The sequence below is a fragment of the Muscardinus avellanarius genome (genome assembly GCF_963383645.1).
Source record: "Muscardinus avellanarius genome assembly, chromosome: 4".
Lineage (NCBI taxonomy): Eukaryota > Metazoa > Chordata > Mammalia > Rodentia > Gliridae > Muscardinus > Muscardinus avellanarius.
In genome coordinates this window covers 130,040,247-130,060,645 of record NC_137789.1, presented here as the reverse complement: position 1 = coordinate 130,060,645, position 20,399 = coordinate 130,040,247, and the positions used below count along the sequence as shown (strand labels likewise).

Below are 20,399 nucleotides of genomic sequence, written 5' to 3'. Positions count from 1 at the left end.
GGAATTACAAGCATGCGCCACCATGCCTGGCTTCCAGCCCTATTTTTTATTCTTTAATTTGAAACAGGGTCTCACTGAGTTGCAAAGGGCCTAGTAGCTGAGGCTGTCTGCGAACCACCATCCTCCTGTCTCAGCTTCCCAAATGCTGGGATTGCAAGTGTGTGCCACCATGCCTGGCTAAAATAAGCGTTTTAGTGTTATAGCCCAAACTTATCTATTCATTTTGTTACAAGGAGAAAGAATGTAAAGCAAGTCATGTATTAAAATAAAAATGCCATTACAGACAGCATCCTTTCCTGATTTCAGAGGTTCTCCACTAGCCGATGATACCCTCTAAATAAGAGCAAGGCTGTATGTGTAAAGATTTGCCATAAGACCCTCGTGCATTCTCCTAGTATGTTTCAGACAGCTTTCCCATTGCTGACAAGGACAACTTAGAGGAAGAAAGGTTTATCTGGGCTCATGGTTTTAGAGGGTCCCTAGGGCTGGCTCTGAAGCATAAACGGTGGCAGCGGTGGTGGTGGCAGTGGCAGCAGTGTTTTTTGATAGATGCTGTTGCTCTCATGACATGGAGGCCAGAAGCAGAGTGAGGATAGGGGAGGGGACAAGATGAGGGATGAATACAGTCTCCAAGGCCCATAGTGTTATAGCCTCCTCACTTCCTCCAGCTACACCCCCTTCCTACCTTGCCACTCAGCAAATTCATTCAAATCATGAGTCCTTTAATGGATTCATCCTCTGTTGAAGTCAGAAACCTTATGATTCAGTTATTTTATCTCTAAACATTTTTGCATTGCCAGTACTTGAGCTTTTCCAGGGGATATTCTGTATCCAAACCATAATAGTATATGACATAAGCAATCTATAAATTAAATGGTTTATAGTAACAAGAATACAATTTTATGTAATTTATTTTTATTCAGCTTCACTGGTATGATAAAATTCTATCATATTGCTAAGACTTGAGATCACATGAGCTTAGAGTAGGGAAATATGTGGTGCTTATTAACAGAAGATTATGTATGGATATTATGGATATTGAGCTTTAAAAGTGAGAAGCCAAAAAGAAAAACGTCATTAGCACTTTTGTGTGTGTGTGTGTGTGTGTGTGTGTGTGTGTGTGTGTGTGTGTGGTACTGGGTGTGAAACCCAGGGGCTATACTCCCAGACCTATTTTATACTTTATTTTGAAACAGGGTCTCATTAAGTTGCTGAGAGCCTCTCTCAGTAGCTAAGGCTGGCTTCAAACTTAATGTGATCCTCCTGTCTCAGCCTCCCAAGCTCTGAGATTACAAGCATTGGCCACCACGCCCAGCTCTTTCATGAACACTTTTTATTTATTTTATTTTATTTTTATTTTATTTTATTTTATTTTTTTGGTGGTACTGGGGTTCCTGGAAGTCCTTCTACCTCCGGGCTACACTCCCAGACCTATTTTTTATTTTTTATTTGGAAACAGGGTCTCTTAAGCCAGCGAGGATGGCTTCGAACCTGCACGATCCTCCTGTCTCCACCTCCCAAGCGTGGGGATTACAAGTGTGCACCACCACGCCCGGCCTCATGAGCACTTTTTAAAGAATTCTATTTAGTCTGTCTTGGTTAAAAACTTTGCAGTAGAGGAGATGGAACCCAGGACATTCTACCTCTGGGCTATACTCCCAGCTCTCTCTCTCTATTTTTTTTTTTTGGTGGTACTGGGGTTCCTGGAAGCTCTTCTACCTCTGGGCTACACTCCCAGACCTATTTTTTATATCTTTATTTGGAAACAGGGTCTCTTAAGTCAGCGCGGCTGGCTTCGAACCTGCGCAATCCTCCTGTCTCCGTCTTCCAAGCATGGGTATTACAAGCGTGGGCCACCACGCTGGGCACTCCCAGCTCTATTTTTTTTCTTTATTTTGAAACAAGGTATCACTAAGTAGCTGAGGTTGGCCATGAATCTGTGATCTTCCTGTCTCAGCCTCTTTTTTTTTTTTTTTTTGGTGGTACTGGGGGTGGAACCCAGAGACTTTCTACCTCCGGGCTATACTCCCAGACCTATTTTCTCTTTTATTTGGAAACAGGGTCTCACTAAGTTGCTGAGAGCCTCACTAAGTAGCTGAGTAGCTGAGGCTGGCTTCGAACCTGTGCGATCCTCCTGTCTCAGCCTCCCAAGCTCAGGGATTACAAGCGTGCGCCACCACACTCGGCTCCTGTCTCAGCCTCTTAAGTACTGGGATTATAAGCATGTGCCACCATGCCCAGTGGAAAACAGTATTTGATTCTAAGTAATTTAACTGGAGTGTGGCTTTTATTAAAGAGCATTAAAGAGCTCTTGTAAGACAGGTGTGATGTATGCCTGTAATCACAGTACTTGGAAGACTGAGATGGGAGGATTACAGCTTGGTGGACAACTTCAGCAATGTGGCAAGACTCTTAGCAACCTAGTGACCCTGTTAACAAAACAAAACAAAACAAACAATGGCTGGAGATGTACTGTCCCCCATACAAATAGCTGTTGTTTTTATTCTTTCACCACTGTTGCATAGTTGTCACATTAAATTTTCATGTGTGGGAAAGAGTATCAGCTAATAAAAAAATAACCTTATGCTTCAGGGTAGGTCTGTCACTTTAGTATTTAGATGACTTTTCTCTTAGAGGTTAACCTCAGTTTTTTCTTCTAATGGGAATGATGGTATTTTCACTGCTTACCTTGTAGGATAGAAGTAAGAATTTCTTGGGATTAAAAGATGCTTTGAAAAACTGAACTCTTTTGCCAGGCATAGTGGCACTCGCTTGTAATCCCAGTACTTGGGAGTCTGAGACAGGAAGATGGATTTGAAGTCAGCCTCAGCACTTAGTGAAACCTTGTTTCAAAATAAAGAATAAAATAAGGCTAGGGGTGTAGCTCACAGGTAGAATGCCCCTGGGTTCAATCTTTATTATCACACACACACAAAACAGTAAAACAAAACAAAACCCCCTGAACTCTTATACAAATATAACTCTTGGTGGCAATATTCTAAATATATATTAGGTTCTCTGGGCAGGTCTTGAGAATGCACTACTAATAGAAATTTTATCAGTTGGTTCCTCCTTATTTGATAATTATTATTATTATTTTTTTTTGGTGGTACTGGGGTTCCTGGAAGCCCTTCTACCTCCTGTATACACTCCCACGGGCTACACTCCCAGACCTATTTTTTTTAACATTTTTATGTGGAAACAGAGTCTCTTAAGCCAGCGAGGCTGGCTCCGAACCAGCACGATCCTCCTGTCTCCGCCTCCCAAGCGCGGGGATTACAAGCGTGCACCACCACGCCCGGCATCTTATTTGATAATTATTTTAAGATTTTTCTTCTTCCTGGGCTAGGAATACACCATGTTCCCACTCACCCTTTTTTTTTTTTTAAATAGAAATATGAAAGTTTATTTGTAAACCAAGGAAAGATAGAAAACAAAAATGCCCTCCCACAGGGCACAGGAGTGTATGGATTCCTGAAAAATAGTCACCTCTTCTGCCAGGCATGGTGGTACTCGCTTGTAATCCCAGTACTTGGGAGGCTGAGACAGGAAGATCGCAGATTTGAAGCTAGCCTCAGCAACTTAGTGAAACCCTGTTTCAAAATAAAGAATAAAATAGGGCTAGGAGTGTAGCTCAGAGGAAGAATGCCTCATCTTTTTTGTTCCAGACTTTTGTGGGAACTCCTCCCACAAAGCCAGCAGAAAATATTAATTTACTTTTCTTTAAAATTTTCTTTAGGATGACCTTGATCTCACATCTTCAGGTCATGCCAAGACCTTCCAGCTGGCAAAATCTCAGGAAAGGAACCGGGTAGACTCCTGCTCTCATCAGGAGGAGACCCAGCAGCGCACTGAAGAGGCACTGAAAGAGCTCTTCCAACACGTTCACAATATGCCAGAGTCGGCAAAGAAGAAACAGCTCATTAGACAGGTGCCCAAAGCAGGAAATCAATAGTCATGGGCTTGAAGAGTCTGATGGTGTTCGTAGGGTATATTTTCAAGAATAGCAATTAATCATTTAATTTTACTCTCCAATTGGGGTAAGCTCTGGCTCAGCCAAGAAAGCAATGACTCCTCATGATTCCCCATGTACTACTGCCCCACTAGAGGAAGGAGTGGAAGCTCTTGGGTTTCTATAATTAAACATGAGGATTCAAACATGGTTAGAACAATGTCTGTAATTTGGTCCTATTACAAGATTGCTTAGAGAGAACCAGAAATTACAATATTGTTCCAAAGTTTAAACCCTCCAATTTTTTTGGCAAATAACTTTCTGAATCTTAAGTCTTTTTATTTACAAAGTGATAATAGTAATGTCCATGATTCATACTTGTAAAAGTTAGAAGTAGCTGGGTGTGGTGGCACATGCTTATAATCCCAGGGCTTGGAAGACTGAGACAGGAGGATCGCAGGTTCATGGCCAGCCTTAGCTACTTAGTGAGGCCCTCTGCAACTTAGTGAGACCCTGTTTCAAAATAAAGAATAAAAAAATAGGGCTAGGGGTGTAGCTCGGAGGTACAATGTCCCTGGGTTCAATCCCCAGTATTGCAAAAAAAAAAAAAAAAAAAAGGGCTGTTGGAGTGTAACTCAGAGGTAGAATACCCCTTGGGTTCAATCTCCAGTACTGAAAAAAAAAAAAAAAAAAAAATGGAGGTATTGTATGTAGAATGGCTGGTATATCACAGCATCAGTATAACTTACTAACAGAATTGTTCGCATTTAAAAAACACTATAAACTAAGGTCCTGATGTGATACTAAGAATTAGGACTTCTAGTGGCTGAATTTGTTTATTTTGGAGCCACAAGAGCAAAATTAGAGCCAGGCGTGGTGGCGCATGCTTGTAAACATCATTCAGGAGGCTGAGACTGGAGATTCATGGTTCGTGGACAGCCTCAGCTACTTAACAAGTAGTTACTTTGCAACTCAGTGAGACCCTGTTTCAAAAAAAGAAAACTACTAGAAAATAAGGGTGGGAGTGTAGCTTGAAGGTACAGTGCCCCTGGATTCTATCCCCAGCACTGCAAAAAAAAAAAAAAAAAAAAAAAAGGAGCAAAATTAGGTCTTCCATTTACTACTTGTGAGAACTCAAAGCATAGTTTGAGTAAATCCTGACTTGAGTAGTTTCTTTCTCATGAAATTTATTTGGTGTTAGTCTCTCTTGAATTTCAACTGAACAGACAGGGTTAGCATTTTAGCTTTTTATTACAGTAGCAAATTTCTTGAGATTATCAACTCTTGTTTGGGGGAGGGTTCAGTCCATGGCTGAGTGGCCCTTTTGCTTTTGGGTCAGTGATGAGGTAACGCTTCATGTCAGGGAGCATGTGGCAAAACCGTTCACCTCATGGTAGGGAAGCTAAAGAAGGAAGAAAATCATCCAGACGCAATGGTGCACACCTGTAATCCCAGGACTTGGGAGGCTGAGCTAGGAGGATTGAAAGTTTGAGGCCAGCATGTGGTAACTTAATGAGATCCTATTTCAAATAATCACCGCAGGCGTGGTGGCTCACACCTGTAATCCCAGAATTTGGGAGCTGAGACAGGATGATTGCAGGTTCGTGGCCAGCCTCAGCAACTTAGTGAGGCCCTCTGCAACTTAGTGAGACCTTGTTTCTAAAAAAATAAATTTTATCTGGGGGTGTATTCAGAGGTAGAAAGCCCCTGGGTTTCACCCCTAGTAACACACACACACACACACACACACACACACACACACACAAATAACGTGTGTATGTATGTGTATACACACACATACATATATATATATATATGTACATACATACATACATACATACGTATATATGTTAAGGGCTGGGGATATTGCTCGGAGGTAGAATGCCCCTCGGTTCAATCTCTACAACCAGAAGAAATAAGAAGAGAACAGGGTCCCATGGTTCCCTTTGAGGGCACGCCCTCGTAAACTAAGCCTTTCTACTAGGCTTCATCTCTTAAAGGTTCCACCACAGCCAGGCATGGTGGGGCGTACTTGGGAGGCTGAGACAGGAGGATCGCAGGTTCGAAGCCAGCCCCAGCAACTTAGTGAGGCTCTCAGCAATTTAGCAAGACCCTTTTTCCAAATAAAAAATAAAATAGAGCTGAAGGTATATCTCAGGTAGAATGCACCTGGGTTCCACCTCTAGGACTACCAAAAGAAAAAAAAAAAAAGAATTTCACCACCCTCCAATTGCACCACTGGCTGGGAACCAGGCCTTTAAACACAGACATTTGGGGACATTTCAAATTCAAACCATAGAAGCCAGCCTCTTGATTTCTTATTCAACTAGGACCTTTTTGGGAGAAGAGTCTGTATTTTTATTTATTTATTCCTAGTCTCAAGCATAGGGCCAGATATAAATAAGTACTTAGAAAATGTTGAACTGGGACATTTTAATTTAATTAAATTAATTAATTTATTTATTTTAGTTTGTAAATTTTTATTATTTTTTTATTGGTGCATTGTAATCCTATATTACATTGGAATACAAGACTTGAGAGGATATACAAGCACACATCATCCAATTAGCCTTCATCCAGCCCCTATCCCATTCCCTCCCCCTCCCTGGATCCCATGCTTGTTTGGTGATAAACTTTGACACATTTGTTTATGTACCTCCTGCATTTTAAAGAGGCTCCATCCTCCCCTATTCCATACCCTCTGATTGGTCACCTTAGTTGCTTCACTATAGGGCCCTTTCTATAGCTCGACCTCTTCCTGTTGCCCCTTTCCTCCTAGTTTTTGCTGATTAGGGGAAGCATCTGATTTTTATTTTCTGCGATATTTCTCTGTGCATGCCGCGTTGCAAATACCAATCCCACTCTTGACGGCCCCAGTAGTGGCCTGGCTACCCGGTGGACTGATCCAGACCTTGCTGGCTCAAGCAGCGGCCTTGCCTCATGGGAGGCCCCGATTCTGGTCTCGCTGGCCCCGACACCGGCCTAACCCCTCAGCTGGCTCTGATCCCGGCTTCGGAGGCCCTAGTAGCGGCCTTGCCTCACGGCAGGCTCCGATGCCGGCCATTGGCCCTGGCACCGGCCTAACCCTTTGGCAGGCTCTGATCCCGGCTTCAGAGTGCCCAGCACCAGCCTAGGCTCACGGCAGGCTCCGATCCTGGCCTCGCTGGCCCCAGCACCGGCCTAACCCCTCGGCAGGCTCCGATCCCGGCCTCGGAGGCCTCAGTAGCGGCCTTGCCTCACGGAAGGCTCCGATGAACTAGGACATTTTTAACAATTGATAAAAACCTTTAAGAGAATTTTTTTTGTCATTCTTTGTGAAGTTACTTTGAGATCTAGCAAATTGTTCTATTCCTGTAATCTTAGAGTTTTTGCTTAGTATTGTTTCAGATTCCAATCAACCTAGTGATTTTCTTTCTTTCTTTCTTTCTTTCTTTCTTTCTTTCTTTCTTTCTTTCTTTCTTTCTTTCTTTCTTTCCTTCTTTCTTTCTTTCTTTTTTGAAGTACCAGGGATGGAACAAAGGGGCATTCTACCTTCAAGCTACATTCCCAGCCCTATTTTTTATTCTTTATTTTGAAACAGGGTCTCACTGAGTTGCAAAGGGCCTAAGTAGTAGCTGAGGCTGTCTGCAAACCTGGATCCCCGTCTCAGTCTCCCCAATGCTAGGATTACAAGTGCGCACCACCATGCCTGGCTTAGTGATTTATTTTTTATTTTTTTATTTTTTTGTGGTATTGGGGATTTAACCCAAGGGCATTCTACCTCTGAGCCAAACCCCCCCTACCCTATTTTTTAAGTTATTTTGAAACAGGGTCTCACTAAGTTGCAGGGGGCCTCAATAAGTAGCTGAGGCTGGCTGCAAACCTGTGATCCTCCTGTCTTAGCCTCCCAAGTACTGGGATTTTAGCATGTGCCACCACGCCCAGCTTTTAATATGCATTTTTTTTTTTTTTTGCGGGTCTGAGGATTGAACCCAGGGGCATTCGACCTCCGAGCTATACCCCAGCTCTATTTTTTATTCTTTATTTTGAAACAGGGTCTCACTAAGTAGCTGAGACTGTCCACGAATTGTGATCTTCCTGTGTCAGCCTCCTGAATGCTGGGATTACAAACATGCACCCCCACGCCTGGCTCAATATGCTTTTTAAAAAGATTTTGTATACATATTGCTAAAGAGTGTTCCAGAACATTTTACCAATTAATGCTTCCCCATCCCTGAAGGTGGATATGAGAGAACCTACTTCATTGTACCCTTGCCAACATTATCATGAATGATGGGTTTTTACATGTTACAATATGTTCAGGAGAAGTTTTATTAGCCAAAGTCTTTAGAGGTAACTAAATTTCTGTCTGCTGAGGCAATTAACTTGAAAACTTCTTGGTACCCATATATAACAAAGTCAAGTTTAGTCTCCAGAATCTGAACTGATAAAAATATATCTACGTAGCCGGGCATGGTGGCGCGCGCTTTGAGGCGGAGACAGGAGGATCGTGCAGGTTTGAAGCCAGCCACGCTGGCTTAAGAGACCCTGTTTCAAAAAAAAAAAAATAGGTCTGGGAGTGTAGCCCAGAAGTAGAAGGGGTTTCCAGGAACCCCAGTACCACAAAAAAAAAAAAAAAAAAAAAAAAAAAAATATATATATATATATATATATATATATATATATATAAAATCCAAGTTTAGATTTAAGACGTTTCAAAAGTATGGTTAGAAAAAGCAGAAGAGCAGATTCTTCTGTTAGGTACTTTTGTGTGTGTGTGTGTGTGTGTGTGTGTGTGTGTGTGGTGCTGGGGATGGAACCCAGAGGCTTTTTACCTTTGGGCTATACTCCCATATCTCTTTTCTATTTTATTTGGAAACAGGTTCTCACTAAGTTGCTGAGAGCCTCATTCAGTAGCTGAGGCTAGCTTTGAACCTGTGCAATCCTCCTGTCTCAGCCTCCTAAGTACTGGGATTACAAGTGTGTGCCACCATGCCCGGCTAAGTACTATGTTTTTACGTGGAGAAATGAATAGCCAATCAAAACACTGAGTAAAACTATACAGTTCCTGTGTCTTCCCTTTTTCCACGCTGAAGTCCTCCACACAGAGCTGACGCTGATGCAGAAAGCCTGCCTTCTCATCTTGTCCCTTGATGTTGCTGCTCACAGGCAATCATGAGACTTATTAAAGAATTTTAATAACTTTTAAAAATTCTTCTTTGCAATTTATGTTAAATTAAGTACTATTTTAGGTTGTGCCAGTGTGTCCAAGATGCTTTATGCAAAAAAAAAAAAAAAAAGCGATTTACTAGCAGGAGGTCTTGGGCAAATTCCATAGTCTTAATTTTTTATTTGTAAGTAGGGTAATAGCTCCATTTGAAGGAATATTAAAGCAGGAATCCTCCTTTTTTGCAGTGCTAGGGATTGAACTCAAGACCTTGCACATGCTAGGCAAACTGCCATTGAGCTACTTCTTCACTTTCCATTTCTGCTTTTCTAATTTGCTTGTTGGCCTACTAATATATTTATGTATAGACACATTTATTCCTCAAGTTCTTGGTTGGCACAGTCATCTCTTGATTGGAGAACATTAACACTTTTTTCCTGTGTTTTCTTTTAGTTTTATAAGCAATCTTTGACCCAAACACCAGGCCGAGAACCTTCTACTCCCCGGGTACAGAAGAGGGCCCGTTCACGTTCCTTCAGTGGACTCATTAAGGTAGGTGTGCTGTACTGTCTTTTTATTATTTATTTATTTATTTATTTATTTGGTGGTACTGGGGTTCCTGGAAGCCCTTCTACCTCTGGGCTACACTCCCAGACCTATTTTTACATTTTTATTTGGAAACAGGGTCTCCTGCCTGATCCTCCTGTCTCTGCCTCCCAAGCGTGGGGATTACAAGTGTGCACCACCATGCCCGGCTTATTTATTTATTTACTTACTTATTTATTTATTTATTTATTATTTTTTGCAGGTCTGGGGATGGAACCTAGGGGCATTCGACCCCCAAGCTACTCCCCCTGCCCTATTTTTTAGTCTTTATTTTGAAACAGGGTCTCACTAAGTTGCGGAGGGCTTACTAAGCAGCTGAGGCTGTTTGTGAACTGCGATCCTCCCGAATGCTGGGATTACAAGCGTGTGCCACCATGCCTGGCTGTGCTGTCTTTTTAAGTATTGATTGTGAGGAAATGTAGTAGTCTGATTTTTCTTACACATAAATAGTTTTCTTCTATTCCTTGGGATCCTATAAAGGGTTAATTTACAAGGAGATAAAGATAGAATTTGGAAACATTTTTATTTTTTAAAGCAATTTGTGGTTTCAAATCAGAGAAAGGGCTCTGTGGAGGAACAGAAATAAAAGTCCTTTCTTTTCTGGGGCTGAGCAGTTCTTATTCCTGAGCAATGTGAACAGTCTCTTTTGCTTCCTGACTTGCTTTTCAGGGCACATTTTATTCATTTACTAAATCTAAGGAAAATGAGAAAGTTGTGAGACTAGGGAAATTGTTAGAATGGATCTTCTAATAGGCTAGTGAATTTTTTTCTTTTATTTCAATTTTTTTTTTTTTTGCAGTACTAGGGATTGAACCCCAGGGGCATTCTACCTCTGAGCTATATCCCCAGCCCTATTTTTTATTTTATATTTTGAAACAGGGTCTCATTAAGGTGCAGAAGGCCTCACTATATAGCTGAGGCTTGTTGCACACCTGTTATCCTCCTGTCTCAGCCTCCCAAGCACTGGAATTACAAGCCTGCGACACCATGTCCAGCTTAAATTTTCATGTTTTTATTGTTGTTATATTCTCATTTCTTATGTCAAATTCATTAAAAACCTTGTATTTAGAATGAATATAAAATATATTTTTGTGCTGTTGTTGCCATCACTATATTTACAGATTCAGTTTATAAGCCTTCAGATTATCTGAATTTGTAGTTAAGGAATATTACCATCAGGTGGCAGTAGATAACTTGGTTATGGGGTTCAAATTTCCATGCATACACTATAAACCAGAACCAGGCAAGGCTCTGGTTAACTTGGAGAGACTAGCCCTATTCTGTGTTCTACTCTTTTTCTTTTTAAAATTGTTTTTCAAGATTATTAAGGTATGAAATCCAGCAACATTAAGGAGTCCTTTAATTAAATTTAAAGTTTTTATATTAAAAAATGTATAGCTTCATTTTTCCCCCCTTTAAACTGTAGCTTTTTGCAGTTGCAAATTCTTTTCACTCTAGTTTTGGTCCTAGATATAATTTTGTAGAAGTCGAGAATTCATTCTCAAACCTGATCACTGGGACATGTGGCTTCTGGAACATTAGGCTTGCCTGATATAAAAATTATCTTCACTTTCAACAGAGTAAAAAGGCAACCCATCAAATGAGAGAGAATATTTTCAAATCATTTATATGGTTAGAGTTAATACCCAGAATCTATGAAGAATTCCTGTAAGTCAATAGCAAATACAGGCACAAATATACACACCTTCATTAAAAAATGGACAAAGGACTTAAATGGACATTTCTCTGAAGAAGATATATAAATGGCCAAGAAACACATGAAAAGATGCTCAACAGCATTAATGATCAGGGAAATGTAAATCAAAATACAGTGAGAACCTGGCATGGTGGTGTGCACTTGTAATCCTAGAACTTGGGAGGCTGAGACAGGAGAACTGCAAGTTCTCAGCCAGCCTCAGCTACTTAGTGAGGTCCTCCACAACTTGGTGCGACTCTGTTTCAAAAATAAAATAGGAAGCCGGGCATGGGCAGGGTAGCGTACACTTGTAATCCCAGCGCTTGGGAGACAGACAGGAGGATCGCACAGGTTCAAAGCCAGCCTTGGCTACTTAGTGAGGCTCTCAGCAACTTAGTGAGACCTTGTTTCCAAATAAAAGTATAAAATAGGGCTGGGAATATAGCCCAGAGGTAGAAAAACCCCTGGGTTCTATGCCCAGTACCACACACACACACACACACACACACACACACACACACACAACATGAAATAAATAAAATAGGGCTGGGGGTATAGCTTGAAGGTAGAATGCCATCCCTAAATCCAGTCCCAGAACCACAAAAACCAAAACAAAAAACCAAAAACCACAGTGAGAAACTTCATATCCACTAGGTGGCTATTTAAAAAAAAATAGCTGGGTGTGGTGGCGCCCGCTTGTAATCCCTGTGCTTGGGAGGCTGAGACAGGAGGATTGTGCAGGTTTGAAGCCAGCCTCAGCTGGCTTAAGAGACCCTGTTTCCAAATAAAATATAAAATAAGTAGGTCTGGGAGTGTAGCCCAGAGTTAGAAGTGCCCCTGGGTTACATCCCCAGTACCACCCAAAAAAAAAAAAAAAAAAAAAAAAAAAATCCCAGAAAATAACAAATGTTGATGAGGATCTGGAGAAGGTAAAACCCTTGAACATTGTTAGTGGGAATGTAAAATGGTGTAGCTAGCTGTACATAGTGGTGCATGATTAAAATCCCAGCACTGCGCCGGGTGTGGTGGCGCACGCTTGTAATCCCTGCGCTTGGGAGGTGGAGACAGGAAGGGATCACACAGGTTCAAAGCCAGCCTCGCTGGCTTAAGAGACCCTGTTTCCAAATAAAATATAAAATAGGTCTGGGAGTGTAGCCCAGAGATAAAAGGGCTCCATCCCCAGTACCACCAAAAAAAAATCCTAGTTTTTGGAAGGCTGAGGCAGGAGATCAGCCAGCCTTAGCAATTTAGTGAGGCTCTCAGCAACTAGTCAGACCCTGTTTCCAAATAAGAAATAAAACCAGTCTGGGGGTATAACTCAGGAGATAGAATGCCTCTGGGTTCAATACCCAACACCAAAAATAAATAAGCAAATAAGCAAATACATAAAAATAAAATGACGCAGCTGTTGTGAAAATGGTAGGGGATGACAACGTTCTGGAGATGAATGGCAGGCAATGGCCACACGGAGTGCACTTCATGTAAAACTGTATACTTAAGAATGGATGAAATGGCGAATTGTATGTTACTTATATCTTATAGTTTAAAAACATTCTCTTTGCTAGAACTCTAGAAGTGCATTCATCTGCTCAAACAGAAAAGCTAGAAAAGTATTCTCTGTGACTTCCCAGGTGTAGAGATGATGATGATGACGATGATTATGATTATGATTATTTGGTATTGCAAATTGTACATGGGGTTATTCTACCACTGAACTACACCCACAGCCCCATTTTATTGTTTATTTTATTAAATCAGGGTCTTGCTAAGTCACTGAGGGTATTGCTGCATTCCCGAGGCTGGCCCTGAACCTTTAGTCCTCCTGTCTCTTCCTCTTGAGTACTGAGATTATAGGTGTATACCACCATACCCACCAAATAAACATTTCTTTAATTATAGGTGGTATAATTTTGATCTTGCCAAATCTTTTCCTAAAGTTGGCTTTAGGTATATTGCTAGAAATTAAATGCATAGTGGCAACTGCCCACATCTTTACTATGAGATAATTTAAACTTTAGAATTTATAAGAGAATGTATAGCATAGCTGGTTGTGGTGGCACACACTTGTAATCCCAGTACTTGGGAGGCAGAGACAGGAGGATAACAGGTTTGCGGCCAGCCTTAGTTACTTAGGCCCTCTGCATCTTAGTGAGACCCTGTTTCAAAATAAAGACTAAAAAATAGGGCTGGGGGTGTAGCTCAGAGGTAGAATGCCCCTGGGTTCCATCCCCAGTACTGAAAAAAAAAAAAAGAAAAGATTTATTACATCAGACCATTCTAAATATTGCTTGCTGATATTGATAATGTAGAATTTAATGTTTCCGTTTTGATGTATTCTTCTTTTGCATTCATTTTTCTCTAAGGGAGAAAAAAACAGATGATTTTTCCAAAGATGTTAGAATTGTCACTGTCAGCTGTTATAGTAGGTTCCATGAGCTTCTAAGCTGTGCAGAGATGAAAAGGCTTTTAGTCTTGCTCTGAATGTCAGTATAAAATCATGTGACCCTCTTAAGAAGGCCTATACTCTCTTGTGGCTATATTAGGAACTCTTACAGAATTTCTCTAAAATGTCCAGGCCTGTGTGAGGAAATGACAAGGAAGTAAATCTTAGGGTAGACTAGCCTTCATGTCCCTTATTGGGGAGGGGGAAGGGACTCTCAGCAGCTGCCAGAGACAACATACCTTTGGGGGAAAAACTATACTTGGAAGTAGCTGCTGTTTCTTTTATGGTCTCAGAGGCACACTGCAATTGTCTTGTATTAGCTGGCTTAAATCAACTGTAAAGTTGCTTTTAATATCTCAGCCCTTTTAAATGTGGAGGAAAAGTGAATACTTAAAGAAAAGCAGTGATTTCTGGTATTTTGAGTACATGCTTTGGCTTCCCTTTGAGATGGCCTGGAGGGTCTATACAGAAGTTATCAAAATAATGAGTTCTTTTAACCTAAGAAAATTGTAGTTTTGTGATACTGGGGATGGAACCCAGGGAATTCTACCTCTGAGCTACACCCCAGCTCTATTTTATTTTTTTGAAAATTTTAGTTTTGAAGGCTAGGATAGCTCAATATAGATACAGAAAATTTTTATAAATCAAATATTTTCTGTTCCTAAATCAGCGCAAAGTCCTGGGAAGTCAGATGATGTCAGAAAAGAAAAACAAGTATCCTACTCCAGAATCTGTGGCGATGGATGAATTGAAGAGCGCCAGCAAAGAAAACATGGCCTTAGTAAGATATTGTCCTGTGGATTTTCTCTGTATGTGTATACATTTGTAGAGAACTTATATTCTTCTTCTTCTTCCTCCTCTTCTTCTTCTTCTTCTTCTTCTTCTTCTTCTTCTTCTTCTTCTTCTTCTTCTTCTTCTTCTTTTTAAATGGGATCTTACTGTGTTGCCTAGGTTGGCCTTGAACTCACAATTGTGTCTCAGCCTCCCCAGTAGCAGATAAAGTCATACTCCACCACTTCCAGCATATATTTTTTGAAATGGGGAAATGGATGTGCTATCCATTTGTTTTATTGTTTTACTCTGCACCATTCAACTATGCCTTTTTCTCAATCCTTTTATTTGTGCTGACTATCTTTATTCTATAGGCCTTCATTAAATCATTCAGCAAATATATTTAGAGTTCATGAAGGCTATTTATAGTGGAGCACAGATGACTGATACAGTTCAGTAACTGCATAAACAAGTGTTGGAGGTGCAGTTAATTCTTACTGAGAGACTTCACAGGGCAGATAACAGTTGAGCCAGTTTTCTTGGCTCTGCACTATCTCTAGGGTAGTTCTTTGAGGTATAATTACTTTCTTAAGCTATCAATAAACCAGTTAAGATTAATGATATATGAATATGCCAGCCTCAGTAAATTCCTCATGTTGAAATTGAATGAGTAAAGAATTCATCTTAGTAAAGTCTGTCTATAGCACTGGCATTTGAACACTTAAATCACCATAAAATTTTCTTCTTACAGTTGTTTTCTGGCTCTCCAGCTGTCATGATGACACCAACAAAATTGAAATGGTCTGAGGGCAAGAAAGAGGGGAAGAAAAAAGGTACTGATTGTACTTATTGACTCTTCTTATTGAATGTAGTTCCTTTTTGTTTCCTTTTAGTCAGTCAGTAGCAGTTTTTGATATTCCCAGGTAGTATAATTATAGTCAAGGGGATGTAACAGTGACAAGGCCAGGTTCCTGTCCTTGAATTCCTTCTCAGGGGAGGGTATGTACTCAGTGTTGCCCCAGGAGTCAAACAGGCCCACCTGGTCCCTGCCTTCTAAACAGACAGGACTCACGTGTTAGCTACCTTGTAATCCCAGTACTTGTGAGGCTGAGACAGGAGGATCGCAAGTATATGGGCAGCCTCAGCAACTTAGTGAGGCCATGGGAATCTTAGTAAGACCCTATTTCAAAATAAAGGAATAAAACAGGGCTAGGGGTATAGCTCAAAAGTAGAATGCCTCTGGGTTCCATCCCTAGTACCACAGGAAAAGAAAAGAATACTTGTTAAGTAAGTTAAAAACTAGTATAAACTAATTTGTGAGACTAAGAACAGGAGTGCTTAAAGTATGCCATGGAATAGTTATGTCCCTTTTCTGTATAGATTTTAGTCTTAGTCAGTGAGATGTTGAGAAACCCTGGAAACCAAACTACATCGTACACATTTTTGAGGTTATTTAGTCCAGGAGGATTTTTGAATGCTGGGACTGCTGATGGTCCCAGGCTCTTCGGGCAGAAGGCTACTGTGCTCTCTGCAAGGAGCCGGCGGCTGGCTGGAAAGATCTGGTTATTCTCATTTGAGTCCTCATTGCTTTTGCCCAGGAAAACCGTTCATTCTCTCTGAGCTCAAGTTTCCCTCTCTAAAAATAGGGATGATACATGTTTAGCATGCCCAATTGAAAACTTAAAAGCTAAAATCCTCCAAAATCTGAAACTTTATGAACCCTAAGCAATACATAGTTTTCAGATTTGGGATGTTCATCTGGTAAAGTGTGTGCAAATATCCCCTAACTGAAAAATCTCCCAAATCTGAAACTTCTGGTTCCAATAATTTTAGACAGGGGATATTCATTCTGTAGTCACATCTATTTCACAAGTTTATTATGAGACTCAATAGAAATAATGTTTGAAGCACATTGTCATTGTCAAAGCATTAACAAGTTGTAATAATTGTTACTAAAGAAAATTTGGCGTGGTGGCGCACGCTTGTAATCCCAGCATTTGGGAACGGAGGATCGCGGTTTGCGGACAGCCTCAGCTACTTAGTGAGGCCCTTTGCAACTCAGTGAGACCCGGTTTCAAAATAAAGAATAAGGCTGGGTGTAGTGGCGCACGCTTGTAATCCCCACGCTTGGGAGGCTGAGACAGGAGGATCGCACAGGTTCAAAGCCAGCCTCAGCTACTTAATGAGGCTCTCAGCAATTTAGTGAGACCCTGTTTCCAAATAAAAATATAAAATAGGTCTGGGAGTATAGTCTGGAGGTAGAAAGCCTCTGGGTTCCACCCCAAGTACCACCACCAAAAAAACAAAAGGAATTAAAAAAAAAAATAGGGCTGGGGGTGTAGCTCAGTGGTAGAATGCCCCTGGGTTTCATCCCCAGATCCGAAAAAGAAGAAAAGAAAAGAAAATTTGGCCTTGTATGAGGCTGGTGTGGCAGATGAAGTGAGCTCTAGGCTGACATTCCCATTTACTACTGAGATGTGAGCCCGGTTACTGTCTAGACATTAGCAACAGAAAAAAAAAAAAAAAAAAAAAAAAAACTCAGTCATTGTGGGTGAGTCTTTTCTTTGCAAGAAAATTAGATTTTAGTATAGTCTTCTTATCCTTATGTGAATTATCCAAGCTCTCTCATCTTTCTGCCTTGGTTCTGACTTCTGAGCAGGGTTTGTCTTATTGAGGCAGGATTATTGTTTGAGTTGTTTATGTCTGAATATTTCTATCTATATGTCCATGAGTCAAAAACAAGCATTAGTTATTTTTGAAGGATATGTTATTTTGTATCAATAACACTTTTTTTCATATCTTCCTCTCTTTCTTCCTGGGGATTGAACATAAACCCAGAGATGTTCTGCCTCTGAGCTATACCCTAGCCCTATTTTTATTTTTTATTTTGAAGCAAGGTGTCACTAAATTGCTTAGTTTCACTAAGCTGCCAAGGCTGACCTTGAGCCTGTGATCCTCTGTCTCAGCCTTCCAAGTACAGGGATTTCATGCATCCACCACCACACTCAGCTATGTTGCTTTTATTTTTTAAGATTAGCAGGAGAAAAGTCTTTCTATCTTGACAACTCTACTTTGGAGAGAAAAAATGAACTTAAGAAATAAACCAGTTTAATATTTCATCAAGAAGTGTTAGATTAGAGGTTTTGTTTTTGTACTGGGGATGGAACCCAGAGGCATTCTACCTCCAAGTTATACCCCCAATCTGATTTTTTCTTTGCTTGCTTGCTTTCTTGCTTTCTTTCTTTTTCTTTCTTTCTCTCTTTCTCTTTCTCTTTCTTTCTCTTTCTCTCTCCTTTCCTTCTTTCTTTCTTTTTTTCTTTCTTTCTTTCTCTTTCTTTTTTGTGACACTAGTAATTGAACCCAGAGGCATTCTACCTCTGAGCTATATCCCCAGCCTGATTTTATTTCTTATTTGGAAACAAAGTCTCACTGGATTGCTGAGAGCCTCATTAAAGTGCTGAGGCTGGCTTTGAACCAATGATCCTCCAGTCTCATCCTCCCAAGTACTTGGAGCATGTGCTACCATATCCGGCTCTGATTTATTTTGTGATACAGGGTCTTACTAAGTTGCAGAGGGTCTAAGTTGCCAGGGCTGGCTCTGAACCTGTGATCCTCTTGTCTCAGCCTCCCAAGTACTGGGATTACAAGCATGTACCACCATACCAGGGATTCTTGACATGGTGTTTGCGGACCTCCTCTGGTTCTAGTAAAGTTCCTGACATTGATGATGCAGTCTTTTATGTGGGTACATATGTATATTTTTCTTGGAAAGAGTATTTATAGTTTTTATTAGACTCTCAAAAATTTTAGTGGTTCAGAAAAGTAGAAGCCCACAGATGGGCCTCACTTTACTCTTCCTCCCTCTGGTCACTTCCTCGGTGTCATGATCCTACACTGATCTTGTTCTCCTCTTTCCTTATCTACAGTGGCTTATTGTTGTCTCCCTATCCCTCTGTTTCTATTGTTGCTTTGCCTATCCCTGTGTGTGTGTGTGTGTGTGTGTGTGTGTGTGTGTGTGTGTGTGTTTGTTTCAAACTAAAGTTTTCTTCTCTTCTTTCTCTTTGCTTTTCCCCCCTCTTAGCAGTCTGGTCTGTGTCTATAGCTCAGTTCTGCTCTCTGTTTGATAATTACTCTTTTTTTTGTTTTTATGGTGCTGGGGGTGGAGACCAAGGGCTTTTGTACCTCTGGGCTATACTCCCAGACCTATTTTTATACTTTATTTGGAAACAGGGTCTCACTAAGTTGCTGAGAGCCTCACTAAGTAGCTGAGGCTGGCTTTGAACCTGTGCGATCCTCCTGTCTCAGCCTCCCAAGCACTGGGATTACAAGTGTGCGCCACCATGCCTGGCTGTGATAATTACTCTTAAACCAGTGTCTCCAGGTCTGAACTTGGTTTCCCAGTCTTCAAGCCTGCAGATGCAGGAGTCTACCATGTTTTTCTTTTACATCACAATGAATAGAATCCTAGATTCCCCCCACCCCCATGATGATGTTTATAAAAGTAACAAATGTTCTTTGAAGAAGATAATGAAATTTTATTACCACCATCAATAGTATAATCCAAAGATTTCTATATAGTGCAGGTTTCTCAACCTTGGCACTATTGACATTTTAGGTTACTTTTCTTTTGTTTCTGAAGGTTAAACACAGGGCATTCTACCTCCAAGCTACACCCCTATTCATTTTTTTTTTTTTTTTTTTTGGTGGTACTGGGGTTCTTAGAAGCCCTTCTACCTCCGGGCTACATTCCCAGACCTACTTTTACATTTTTATTGAAAACAGGGTCTCCTAAGCCAGCGCACGTGGCTGGCTTCGAACCTGCGCGATCCTCCTGTCTCTGCCTCCCAAGCGCGGGGATTACAAGCGTGCGCCACCACGCCCGGCCCCTATTCCTTTTTGCTTTTTATTAAACAGGGTCTTTCTATGTTGCAGAGGGTCTCACTAAGTTGGTGAGGCTGGCTTCAAACCTGCACTCCTCCTGTCTCAGACTTCCAAGTCCTGGGATTATAGGCATGTACCTCAATGCCTAGCTACATTTCTGGTTACTTAATTCTTTGTTGTGGCGCTGCCAGTGCATTGAATGATGTTCAGCAACATCTCTGGCTTCTATGTAGCAGATGTCAGTAGCACCCAGTGGGAACAACCAAAAATACCTTCAGATATTACCAAATGTCCTTTGAGGGAGAGGGAAAAGCCATTTTCAAAAGTGTACAAGTGATTTTGCATCTCCTCTTTCCTTTTCCTTTTGGTACTCGGGATTGAACCCAGGGGCATTCCATCTCTGAGTAATGCCCCTAACCCTATTTTATTTTGATTTTTGTTTTGAAATAGGGTCTCATTAGGTTGATGAGAATCTCACTACTCATTGAGACTGTCCTTGAGCCTGTGATCTTCTTGTCTCAACCTCTCCAGTATTGAGATTTCAGGCACGTGCCACCACACCCATCCAGCATCTACTGATAGAGATCTTTCATCAGTAAAATGGCAGGAGTATTTCCTCATGTGCAGGTAGTAAGGACAATTGAGATAATGTATATAAAGAACCTAGTAACACCTGCACAAAGATGCACTTACCAAGTGGCTGTTACTGCCATTGAAATGATCTAATGGCCTAGGATTAGATCAAGCAAACTAGGTGATGTTTACTTGATAAAGAGCCAATTAAATTCTTCCTGTTTGGAGAAAATATTTACTATAGATTCTGCAGCCTTTTGGTGGAATGTTTGCACAAGGAAATATTTATAAACATGTGTAATGTTCTTTTCTCTCTTTCGACCTAGGGTTC

General features: G+C 40.9%; 1 protein-coding gene across 1 annotated transcript in view; it reads left to right on the top strand.

Annotated features, from left to right (window-relative positions):
• The window catches only part of ARHGAP19 (Rho GTPase activating protein 19), a gene marked incomplete at both ends in the record, with an annotated part of 46,425 nt that extends 30,958 nt beyond the window's left edge, over window positions 1-15,467 (top strand). The window contains 4 exons of the mRNA XM_080694597.1: window positions 3,740-3,931; window positions 9,552-9,650; window positions 14,514-14,621; window positions 15,366-15,467. Coding sequence (XP_080550723.1) covers window positions 3,740-3,931; window positions 9,552-9,650; window positions 14,514-14,621; window positions 15,366-15,467 — 501 coding nt within the window. The remainder of the gene's footprint in view (window positions 1-3,739; window positions 3,932-9,551; window positions 9,651-14,513; window positions 14,622-15,365) is intronic.
• Between the last annotated feature and the right edge of the window lie 4,932 nt (window positions 15,468-20,399).